We start from the raw sequence: 12,311 nt of genomic DNA, 5'->3' as shown, positions 1-12,311 counted from the left end.
TTATTCTATAAATCTTTCATAAAATAAATGAATGAACTTTTCAGGCTACTGTCCGGTTCTGCCTTCCAGCTGTTGCTGCTTGTTCTCGCGAGATTTCAGGCACGGTATGAGATCGCTGCTTGTTCTCGCGATATTTCGGCCGCGCTTTGGAAAGCAGAGCTGGAAGAGCTGACTGCGCTCATCTGGTGTCAGTAATGAAATAAATATCCTGCTGTAGCTACAGACAGAATACAGTAATGTCCTTAAAAACACATAGGATGATCTTGCTTAAGAGTCGAGTAAGTATTTTGTTAAAGTTTCTTTGATGCTTTTTTTTTTTGCTTATTCTCAGTTTTTGGGAAATGTTTTCTGTTACAGTCATTGTACAGTTGCTGGCCAGGCCCTTACTGTAATGCTGAGGGCAACAATTGACAAAAGACTGTATGACACACACACACACACACACACACACAGAGCTTGTACAGCCCTGTGATTGTTGGCTGAGATTTCAGCGGAAGTCTCCATGAAAGGACTTTATCCTGTGACAGCTGATAGGAGAACTGTTTGGGGATTACCATGGTGCAGCTGACGTCACTTCACACACAAACACACACACACACACACAGGAGTGTCAGTAAGGGTGTGGAGGTGAGGTAATACTTCAACTCAAGTGAGATTAAATAGGGGAAATCTGAGAAACAGCCCTCACACTGTTTCTGACCGAACTTTAGAGGAGCAGTGTGTGAGATTTAGAGGCAATTTATCAGTGAGGATTGTAGATTACAACAAACTAAAACTTCTCCTGGTTAGGATTCCTTCAGTGCTCATTGTTCAGGAGGTTTTTACTGGGAGCCGAATTATCCACAGATGTCTCTCCCTCTACAAAACAAATGGACTCGATGATTTAAACTGGTAAAAACACCGAATGGAGACGTTTCACGTTAAAAGTCAGTGTTTTTCCAATGCTGTTTGGCATGTCGGAAACGGAGCCCAGCACCTGCTAATCTGTGCTCGCCTATTTTCGCTGTATAATTTCAGATCCACATGTTTGGGAGGTTTCTATTGGGAGCTGAATTATCCACAGAGGCCTCTTCCTCTCTAAAGGAAATGGACACGGTGATTAAAACCAGTATAAACACTTAATAAAGCAGTTCCACATTAAAAATGATTGTTTTTCCAATGCTGTTTGGCATGTTGGAAACGAGCCATTTGCCAAGCACCTGCTAATGTCTGCTCACCTTCTTTCTCTGATCATTTCAGATCCAGACATTCAAGAGGTTTTTAGAGGGGGCAGAATTATCTGCAGAGGTCTCTTCATGTCCAAGACAAATGGAAATGGCGCTTAAAACTGCTAAAAAACATCAATAAAGCAGTTTTGCATTAAAGAAATTGGTGTTTTGCCAATATTTATATCGCAAAGGGGCTGCTAACTACGGTGTCTAGAGCCAGTGTTTGGTTTGTCCGTTCTGGGCTACTGTAGAAACATGGCAGTGCAACATGGCGGATTCAGGCACTGCAGTGAAAAAAATCCCGTAAAAGAGACGTCTGTAAAACTGTTGACAGGATGCCGCAAACTGCGAACAAGGTTTATTATGACTCTTTCTACTGTTAATGTTTGAGCCATATTGGTTTTATATTTGTAAAAATTTCCTCAAGCTAAGAAAAGTGCTTTAAAAATCCTTGGCGTCATCATAATGTAAGGTCTATGAGCTGAGCAGGAACTCGTGGGCGGGGCCAGAGGGAGAAACACTACTGCAAATATAGAGTGCCCCAGGAATAAGTTAGCATTTTAACACTTCACGATTCCTTCGTATCAAAGTCAAAGGGTTTTTTGAACGGGGTTTGACAATCTCGTCATTGTAAAGACAATGGCCGAACAGATATCACCTGGCGAGTCGCAGCTCTGTAGATCGTCTCTTCAGGTGAGAAATCAGGTTTAAATAGGGGCTGTCGACACGTGATTTTAAGCTAACGCAGAGGTGGAGGAAGTACAGATCTTTCAGTAAAAGTAGTGATAACTTTGCGTATTTGTCTGTTGACGAACATGGTGGCTGTGGTTCAGAGGTAGAACAGGTTGTTCACTAATCAGAAGATGGACGGTTTGGCCCCCAGCTCCTCCAGTCAGCATGTCGAAGTATCCTTGGGCAACATACTGAAACCCAAATTACTCCCGATCGGTGTGAGAGTGTGGTAAAAAAGTAGCAGGTGGCACCTTGTATGGTAGCCTCGGCCACCAGTGTGTGAGCGTGTGAATGTGACCCATAGTATAAAAACCGCTTTGAGTGGTCAGATGACTAGAAAGGCGCTAGACAAGTGCGTTACGTTCTACGACATAAATATTCCAGTAAATATCCCACTTGTGAGCTTTGAAGCTTTAATGTGTCTTAAAAAAGACGGTTGCTAACACGTGGCTAAATGAGACTACAGAACGACATCACACCAAGCCGTGCCAAACACGGTTTTACAGCCTGGTTACAGTGACCATAATGTAGTTCATTTATAGCCTAACGTTAGCATTTTACTTCTGGCGATTTCATTTCGGCTTTAACAGTCATGAAAGTGGAGTTCACTACCTTGCTGAACAAAACATGTAAGTATCATAAACGTTTCGCACAAAACTTATTTTCGGCAATAATCCAAAATCCAGTGGAAAAATCACATAGGGTTTTTGACGAGGGAACCGGCGCGATGCTAACGTCCGAGTCGGCCAACAGAAAAACATCATCCCCGAAGCACTCTGTTCATTGGACTGCAAGTAAACACGGAAGCTAAAGCAACTTTTTTTGCGCGCCATCTTGGCATCTGGTATCTAGCTAATACTAAAATCTACCTCGACTTCGTAGACGAGGACATGCTCCCTATGTAGGTACAAACGACTCAGCCTAAGGCAACAAAAACACAATTCAGGTGATTATAAACTACAGAAAACATACTTATTACGATATATAACTTGTATTTCTGCCATTTGTTCCTCACAAATTCGACACACTGGACCTTTAATTAAAGATGTTTGAGCCTAAAACACTCCCAATCCAACAAGTAGTGATGATCCCAGAAGCATGTTGTCTTGCATCAACTTGAACCTGTTGTGATTGTGTCCTGTATTTCACAGTTAGTCATTGTGTGTGAAAACCCCTTTACTCCTCCACAGGAGGAGCTATGTATGGATCATATGTTGGTCCTTCAGGTGTCATTGCGTCACAAGTATTTTGAGCCTGACGATGACTCACATGTTTGTTTATTTGGCTGCAGCACAAGTTTCTCTCCTCCCACGCACTTCCTCACACCCTGAGGTATAAGTCTGGACAGCTCACCAGTCGCACCTCATTCAATCCTTAATACCCAACAGACAGACAGCTGGGTCAGACAGAAATATGTACTCAGAGCATGAGTGCGGAATTTGTTACCAGACCTATAACGCAGGTCTGCGGTGTCCCCGGAAGCTCCACTGCCACCACAGCTTCTGTGAGAGCTGCCTCCTGGCCCTGTCCCGACCCCAGGCAGCCGACCAGGAGCGTCTGGGAGCGGAGCGAGTCATCGTCTGCCCGCTGTGCCGACACACCACCACCATCTCCGGGGAGAGGAAGGTGAGAGCCGAGCTGAGGGTGGACGAGTGCGCCCTGGAGGGGCTGTTGCTCTCAGGAGTCCTCGACAGAGAGGAAGAGGAGGAGGAGGACATAGAGGAGGCGAAGAGTCACGTTCAGAACAGCTGTGACGACACCGAGGAGCTGTACGATCTCATAGCCGAGGAGAGCGACTTCTCCTCGGGCTCCAGAGGCGGGAGGCTCCGGCGGTCCTGCTGGAAAGTTTGGAGGCTGATTATCGGGAAAAACTCACGGCGGAGGGACAGAGAAAGTAAGTAGACAGTTACCTGTAGTGTTCGTAGTTACCTTTTCAACTTATAACACTGTTAGTGAAGTAAAATGTGTCAGTGGGGCAAAACATCCGTGAGTTCTTAAAGTGACCAGTTTGTGAACGGGGTTTGGTGGAAGGCTCACTGTCAGTGTGTAATGGAACGAGACCTTTCACTACAACCAAACCCCATTGTAAAATACTACAATTTATATTATACTTAATTAAAAGTACATAAATATTACCAGCAAAGTGAACTTAAAGTATCTAAAGTAAAAGTACTTAGCCTGCTCTGTAATACGGCTCATTTCAGAGTGCTGTATGGAGCCTCCAAAGTGCGGAAATATGTTTTTTTTTTATTTGTATCTTAGGCACAAAAGATAACACAAGTTATTGTTGTGTGCAGACATTAAAAAAACCCAAAACAATTTTTTTACTAAAACTTAAGGGGCTGTCCTCTTTAAAAAAAAACAACACAAAACTTTGTTTAGTAAAAATAAAAATAAATGCACTTTCAGGCACAAACAAGTACACAACACAATACAAAAGAGCTGATCACAATATGAAAAAAAGGACATAATTGTTTTTTAAAAAATTATAAAATAAGGCAATGCAGTGAGAGATACATTATAGCCTACATAACATTCAAAATAAGTTGAAATAAAATTAAAATAAAAATAATGATAAGAAATAATTTTCGGTACTCTGTTTTGTTGCACAACTTTTTTTTTTTTAGCACAAAATTTTATTTAGCCAAAAAAACAAAACAACAAAACCTGATGGAATATCAGCTACAAACAAGTACGCAACAGAATACAGGAGAAGTGATAATAATAATAATAATTAAAAAAAAAAAAGCAGTGAGAGACAAATAATAGCCTAAATTATATTCTAAATACATTTTAAAAAAAAAATCAAATAATAATAATTAATATTTTTTTCTGGACTCTGTTTTGTTTCATAACCTTTTTTCCCACAAGACTTTCAATCAGCAAAAAATAATAATGATAACCTAAATAATATTCTAAATAAGGTTTTTTAAAAAACTGAATAACAATAATAATAATAATACATATTTTTTCGGGACTGTGTTTTGATGCACAAAACTTGATTCAGCAAATAAAAGTACTTAATAGAATGTCAGCTACAAACAAGTACATAACACAATACAGGAGAGGTGATAACAATATAAAAAAAAGTACATAAATATATATTTTTTTTAAAAATAGGGATGAACACATACTAAAACAACACAATGAGAGACAAATAAATATTCTAAATAAGTTGCAAATTTAATAGTAAAATAATTATTATATTCATAAATATTTTTCAGGACTCCAGGGGCTGTTTTTTTTTTTTTTTTTACTAATTAGTAATTAATTTGACTTCAGGGGGTTTCAATTACATTTCTGTAATATAACATAATAACCTGTTGTTTTTTATTGTTTGAGGTAAGCATTTAATTAAATTTAAAAAAAAAACAAGGTTATGGATCTAAAAAAAAATCTGTTTATGAATAAAGAATTTTCCCAATAAAATAAACAAGTTAACAACATATTTTAAAGATTTGTTACTCATTTTGTGGGGAAGAATAAATAGTACTTGAGTAAATGTACTTAGTTATATTCAATTTCTGGTAACAGTTGACTGTTAATATATGTTTTTGTTTTAATGTAAGGCTATAAAAATGACACAAAAGGTCACATCTAGCTCAGTGATGTCGCTCAAAGTTTAGGATTTTAGTCTCAGGTTTAATTATGCGTAAAGTATTTATACTTCTTGTTTTAGGTAGTCCTAAGATAGTCTAGAGCAGAACACAACTGGCCCTAATGTGTAATTTTAGTATCTGAAATACACTTAACAAAACACTTTGGCTTAAAATTCGTGAATAAATATTTTTACTAATGTGTCGTGTTTTTCTTCAACAGACTTTATGAACAACGATGACCTGAGGAACTTCGCAATGATGTCCTGCAACATGTTTTAAAGGAGTCTACAACTACGGATACCCTGAATGATGTGATATATATTTTCAACGGCTCCTCTTCGCAACATGGACTTGATGATGATGATGATGAAAACTTGCTGGCACATAGTCAACACTGCTCTTCATCTTTCTGATCGCTTGTTTTATACAATGACCACTACGCAGCTGCTGTTGCACTCAAATGAGAGAAAAACAACTTGAGTACTTGTGAATTGCCAAACTGGACCAGTTAAAGCCCTTTAATGCGCTAATATATGTGATATTTATTTATTGTTTTCATTAATGTATTTTATTTTTGACATATTTGTAATATATTTATGTAGAAAATAAATTATTTTAAGTCACTTTGAGGCGTTTTTGTTGGGAGTTTGTTTGAGTGAGTGTGTGGATGATGGAAATATAAAGCAACAGCTATCTTTGGACTGTGTGTGTGCAAAAATAGAGTTAAAAAGAACACATTGCATCAAGTTTAAGCCCCACTAAAAGGAGATTTACAAAGTAGAACTCAAGTAGGAGGCAAAAGTATCCTTGTATTCACAGATAGATACACAAAACTGGGGGAAAGAGGCTGAACATGTGAAGAAATTGTGGTTATTTTCACATGAAATGAGCCATAATGGGAAACTAACCTTCACAGACAGCTCCAGGAAGTGAGCTCATGAGGCCAGGTGAACAGCATTGCACCCAATCAGACTCACACCCAGCAGCAGAGCAGACAGAGATCAGTGAGTCACCTGTCTGACAAGTAAAACACATGGATTATCAGCACTACTTTTTATTTTAAAGGCCAGAAAGCAGTCCATCATGTTAGGAAACTCTGCTCTCAACAGGTAAATATGGTTTTCACAAGGTTATTGTGCATACAAGTTGAACATATTTGGTGATGATTCCAGTTAAATCACAGCAATACTCTTGTTCTTTCCCTTCTGCAGACTCTTGTTTGTCTTTGTGCTGGTCTGTGCAGCTGTCATGTCGTTCATCATGTGTTCAGATGCTGCGAGAGGTGAGCACCAACAGGAGTCTGCAGTTTTCTTAATGGCTCTCTGAATAATGTCATGAGGCATGTGTTGGCATGTGTAGACTGAGCAGAGATTAAAGGGACAGTTCACCCCAGAATCAAAAATACATATTTCTCCTCTTACCTGTGGTGCTGTTTATCAGTCTAGATTGTTTTGGTGTGAGCTGCAGAGTGTTGGAGATATCAGCTGTAGAGATGTCTGCCTTCTCTCTAATATAATGGAACTAGATGGCACTCGGCTTGTGGTGCTCAAAGTGTGGTAACAGTCTCTTAATTTTCAATTCAATTTTATTTATAAAGCCCAATATCACAAATCACAATTTGCCTCACAGGGTTTTACAGCATACGACATCCCTCTGTCCTTGAACCCTCGCAGCAGATAAGGAAAAACTCCCCCAAAAAACCTTTTAATGGGGGAAAAATGGTAGAAACCCCAAGAAGAGCAACTGAGGAGGGATCCCTCTTCCAGGACGGACAGACGTGCGATAGATGTCGTACAGAACAGATCAACATCATAAATGTACAGTGAGCTCCAGATACAGCAAACATTCTTAACCACTCAAACCTGCTCTTACCCAGGTGCTCTGAATTATGAATACCACTCAGTCATAAGTCACCGATTAGCATAGGTAACAACCCCCTAAACTAGGAGTGTCAAACATGCAGCCCGTGGGCCAGAACTGGCCCGACAAAGGGTCTGATCTGGCCCACTAGATGACTAGACTAAGAGGTGCCAGGTTTCAGGCTGCAAGTTTAGAAAATTCTGCTTCAGAGGCTTTTCCACCCTGACCAGAATACAGCTCTCAGATATAGCAATCCCCCAATCCCAAATGGATCCCTTACAGACTCGTTGTCTCAGGTTAAGAGCTAACCTGATGGAGAATTGGGACACCACTTCCCCTCACATCAAAACCAAGGGGAAGGGGCCAAGACAAGGGCGAAGGGGAAGAAATTGGTCAGAGCTAGGAATTGGTCCTAGCTCTGTAAGGGCTTAGGGCTTGAGTCAACGAGTCTGTAAGGGATCCATTTGGGATTGAGGGATTGAATACTTACTGTGACCATGTTTAAAGATATTGAATGTTGTGCAAAATATCGTCAAGCAGCAGCTTCAGTTCAAAAGAATCTGTGTCAGGAAATGTCTGGATAAATGAACATGTAATGACAGTGAGAAGTTGACCGACCGAACGTGGAAAAAACGAGAATTACAACTGAAATTACAAACTGAAAAAATTATTTTTCTAAAGACATCTCACGCTGTTCATCTGTTTTATAAAGTGACGAACGTAACGGCTTATCCTGTTACGTTGAATGTTATAGGACAGCTTTTTCGTCCGTGTCTGACGCCGCAAGTCACTGCCCAAGCACCAGATTTCGATGACTTCTGAGTGAGCCGGGGTTGATTCAACATATGTCGAGCAGCACTTTCTAAACAATAACAACTGTGTGACACGGCAATAACAATCATTTAGCGTCGCTGTTATATGGCGGTTGATCTCCTCCTCTGCTTGGAAGGTAAGGAGCTCCTGGACCTCATTGTTTTTTCCAGTTTGCGGAAATTTTCAGCCACTGTTCCTCTTCTCCTTTGAGTTAGCTGCTGACTGCTATCAGCTGTCTTTTAAATTTCCCTGCGGTGGGTCGCACACATAAGACGTTGTCAAAGCGTCCCGCCCGTCCCACCCACAGACGTCGATTTGGTGCTGTTACTTAAAGGTGAGACAACTCCGTCCCCTCTATTCCGCAATCCTACCTTTTTATACAGAATGGTAAAGAGGAATAACGGCACAATGCCCGTACCTTGAACAGGCAGTGTAGGTGAGCTAATTGTCGATGCATGCTTCCTTCTTCCTTACGTGATATGGTTTGCGGGTGTAGCTTGGTAGAAAGAAAATAGTTCCTACATGAAACTGCTCACAACAAGGTCTGTGGATTATCTTCAGTAACCAGGTCATGATTTGTGGAAAGAGACATTGATGTTGAGTTTTTCTAACGTATTTTTTGGCGCTTTGAGCACCACGAACCGAGTGTCATCTAGTTCTGTTATATTTGAGAAAAGGCAGACATCTTTAAGGCCGATATCTCCAACACTGCAACTCACACCAAAACAATCTAGCCTGATAAATAGCACTACAGGTAAGAGGAAAAATATGTGTTTCTGAGTTTAGGTTGATCTGTCCCTTTAAGCTTTCTCTGGGCAATTTAACAAAAGCGTAGAGAGATAAGAGCTTTTTTTTTTATAGAGAGAGAGATTTATAGCAACTTGTGTAAACAAATCTGGAAAGTATTTGTCCTCTAGACAGTCATTTCAGGTGATATTTAACTAAAATAAGGGTATAAAATGAGCATAAAATATCAGAGTGTCTCATAAGTTATTTGCCTTCGAGCGTAAATCATTATTTCTTATGTCCACATTGTTTTTCCACCTCCAGCCAGCCCCATAACGACCCAAGTGGACAACAGAGTGACGCACAAAGTCCTGAGACGACTGTACGCTCCACACAATCAGCAACATCCCCTCTTTACCAGTATGTCATCAACAAAAACTGGACTCCGAACTGAAACTGCTATTGAAACTGAGACGGGCGGGAATTACGGAGCAGTTTCGTCAATCATTGACCATCAATCAAACCCTGTACAGCTTACAGGAGCTAGTTACAGTCAAAACAGCCCAGATAACAAACAGGCCAGAGCGGGAACTTCTAGTTTGCAGGGTGGAGCGAGGCCAGCAAGCAGCTACCACCCTTTCCCTGGAAACTCCTATAATCCATCCCCAACCATCATTAGAAAATCATCTCATACAGAAGCTGCCAGTCCCTTTCATCACAGCTCAAGTCCTTCACGAGTCTGGTACGCCGAAGATGCTCAGAAATCCTACATCAAAGAAAAACCTCCCACAAATGGCTCCCCTCTTTTTTCAGCCCTGGCTGGTAGAAACTGGAGCACTCCGCTGCCAACTTCAAGAGGGCATTACGGCGGCTATAAAGAGACAAACGAGCTCGCTGTGGTCGGGGCGCGGAGTCCATCTAGTGGGATTCAATCAAGCAAATTTCTCGGCTTCGTGAGTCAAACTGCCCCTCATGCGCCATCAATCAGCCACAGCTTAGACGCCTCTGTTATTAAAAGCATCCCAAGCCCAGAAAAAGTGACATCATCCATCACGGATTTCTCCCAGGGGTTACACCCGTGGAGTAGCGGTGAGACGCCGAGACACAAAAAGGTCCAGTCGTATCTGTTCAAGGACTCCAAGGCCGCTTTTGGTGGACGTGAGACAGCTCATACAGTCACTGGTGATGGACATGAGCAAAGGGCCTCCGATGCACAAGTTCACGGCAGCTTTTCTTCAAATGTTAAACAGTCACAAAGAAAAGACCCAACCGAAGAGGTACAGCATCTCTCTAGCTATGCAAATCAACCGTATCATCATGCTAACATGGCCCAGTACAGTGCTCGGACAGATAGTTTTACCAAATACCAACAAGTCTCTGCACATCCTGCTCCAATAAAAGGCAACACGATGCCAAGTTTTGCCCCTATACCTCAGGAAGATACTCCTAGCAGCGAGAAATCTGTAGCAAGTAACGTCACGAACACAACCACAAGAAGAACAATGCATCCTTACAAACCTGCACAAACTGTAAAAAGGATCTATGGCTTCAGAGGATTTGACAGACCCACATGGAGAGCTGTGAAGGAGCCGCCTCTTCCCCGCTCCAACTCTCAACGATACAGCTTCGACAAAGGAAAAGACCATAAAATCACAAGTCTATACCCTTCCTGGTCACCGAGGTATAGCTTCGGCCAGAGAGAAGCATCTACTACACTTCTAAAACCTTCTCATGGCATTTTAGATATCACCCAAACCAAGACTTCTCAAAGGTTCACATCAGGATTCAAGGAAGCTCGACCTGTGCTACCTGAAAGCGATGACAGCATGGACCAGAAACCAGATCGCAGGCAGTACAGAGTCTCTAAAAGAATATATGGTCTCAAAGGATTTGACACTCGGCCACTTGAGGGAGCCAAAACTCCAGTTACAGAGCCTGACAAGTCTTCAAGAGTACAGCAGGGTTTGAAACTCAGAAGCCCACAGATCTGGCAACCACAGCAAAGCAGCCATGTGTCCACACTGAGCCAAACTGAAGACCTTAAGCCACTTTTAAAGCCGGCAGAAGGCACCAGATTTACACCTGAGAAATACAAGCAGAGACGTAAAATCTACACCTTTCAGGGATTTGAGCCGATTCAAGACAGAATAGCACACGGACAAAATCCAGCTACAGCATCCCCAAGGGTCTCCTCATCTTATCTCAGATCAGCAGGGAAACTCAACACTGAATCAGAGGACAAACCCAAACCTGTTGCAATGAAGATGAGCCCGTTCAACAGCTCCACCAGCAGCACCGTGAGAGGCAGACGTGTGCATGGAAACGGTAAAAAGCTCACTCATACTACTCCTCCTGCCAGTGACGGTGGAAACGCAGCCATCGTCAGGCTGCCCAAGAGGCCTGCCAGGATCATAGCTTTAACGTACGCTGATATTCTCGGAAGTGCCTCGTTCAGTGGCGTCGTAGCTCAGACATCAGTCACACCGGCTGGTAAGGATTATCATCAAAACGGTACAACAACCAGGCAAGACGAAGAGGAAGAACGCTGGATCTTAAACTCTGAGGATGCTGTGGTTAGTGGAGGCAACACGAGCAGAGGGCTTGAAGCTGAAGATGAAGCGGAGGTAGATTTAAGTGCTGCTGAGGAAAACAAGTCGGCTGTTAGAAGCAAAGAAGTCGACATGAAAACATCTGATTTGTTCCTGGATGATGAAGGAAGTGGAAGTGGGGGTTTTAATGTGTCTGATTTTTTCTCAGCTGATACTAAAAAGAGTCAGAGGCTGAGTGAGGATCTGTTAGAGCTAGATTATCTACACCTGTCAACCGGGAACATCTCCTTTAATTCTGTAACTGTCCCATACTGAGAAATGAGAGAAACTTGTCATGTGGTTGTTTCAATCTCAATAAAAGCTGGAAAAGGTACTTGTGAATTTTGTTTCTCAGCAAACAATGGCTGTGAAGAAATCTTAAACAAGCTTAGCACAACATTTAGAGCATAAATATAGCAGCAAACAGCTAAGATACAGTAGAGTGATGGCGTCCTGGGCAGAAAATGAAGTCATGCTTCCTCTGTGTGTGCTGTAATCTGAGTTTCTCTGTTCTTTGTTGTGGCAGACGGTCTGGTTGCACGTGCATGTTAAGTCATGTGAGTCCCTGTATGTGTGGCAAACTAATTGCTGCCGCTTTGCACTGCATTCATACAATGTGCTCTCATCCCAACCAACAAATTTGATAATTAGCCTCTCCAATTGTGTCTCAACAACGTGTTGATAAATGATTCCTAGTCTTTGTTGTAATTTATTTATGCTACCTAAAGCTAAGCTAACAGGCTGCTGGTGCTAGCTTCACATTTAAAGGAGCACTTCACCTCCCC

At 41.7% G+C, this 12,311-nt stretch overlaps 2 protein-coding genes across 2 annotated transcripts; both read left to right on the top strand.

The window, feature by feature from the left end:
• Positions 1 to 3,274: 3,274 nt before the first annotated feature.
• On the top strand, positions 3,275 to 6,162 carry si:ch73-335l21.4 (E3 ubiquitin-protein ligase-like). The gene is made up of 2 exons (XM_050067707.1): positions 3,275 to 3,834; positions 5,760 to 6,162. Exons 1-2 carry the CDS (start codon positions 3,354 to 3,356, stop codon positions 5,816 to 5,818), a joined length of 540 nt encoding a protein of 179 aa, XP_049923664.1. The 5' UTR covers positions 3,275 to 3,353; the 3' UTR covers positions 5,819 to 6,162.
• Positions 6,163 to 6,743: 581 nt separating this feature from the next.
• On the top strand, positions 6,744 to 11,963 carry LOC126404447 (uncharacterized). Its single transcript, XM_050067670.1, has 2 exons — positions 6,744 to 6,821; positions 9,263 to 11,963. The coding sequence occupies exons 1-2, from the start codon at positions 6,788 to 6,790 to the stop codon at positions 11,800 to 11,802; spliced, it is 2,574 nt and encodes an 857-aa protein (XP_049923627.1). The 5' UTR covers positions 6,744 to 6,787; the 3' UTR covers positions 11,803 to 11,963.
• The last annotated feature ends 348 nt before the right edge of the window (positions 11,964 to 12,311 follow it).

This window comes from Epinephelus moara, chromosome 17, assembly GCF_006386435.1.
Source record: "Epinephelus moara isolate mb chromosome 17, YSFRI_EMoa_1.0, whole genome shotgun sequence".
NCBI classification, from domain to species: domain Eukaryota; kingdom Metazoa; phylum Chordata; class Actinopteri; order Perciformes; family Serranidae; genus Epinephelus; species Epinephelus moara.
Note: the sequence above shows the minus strand (reverse complement) of the source record. Positions and strands in the feature narration are given on the sequence as shown.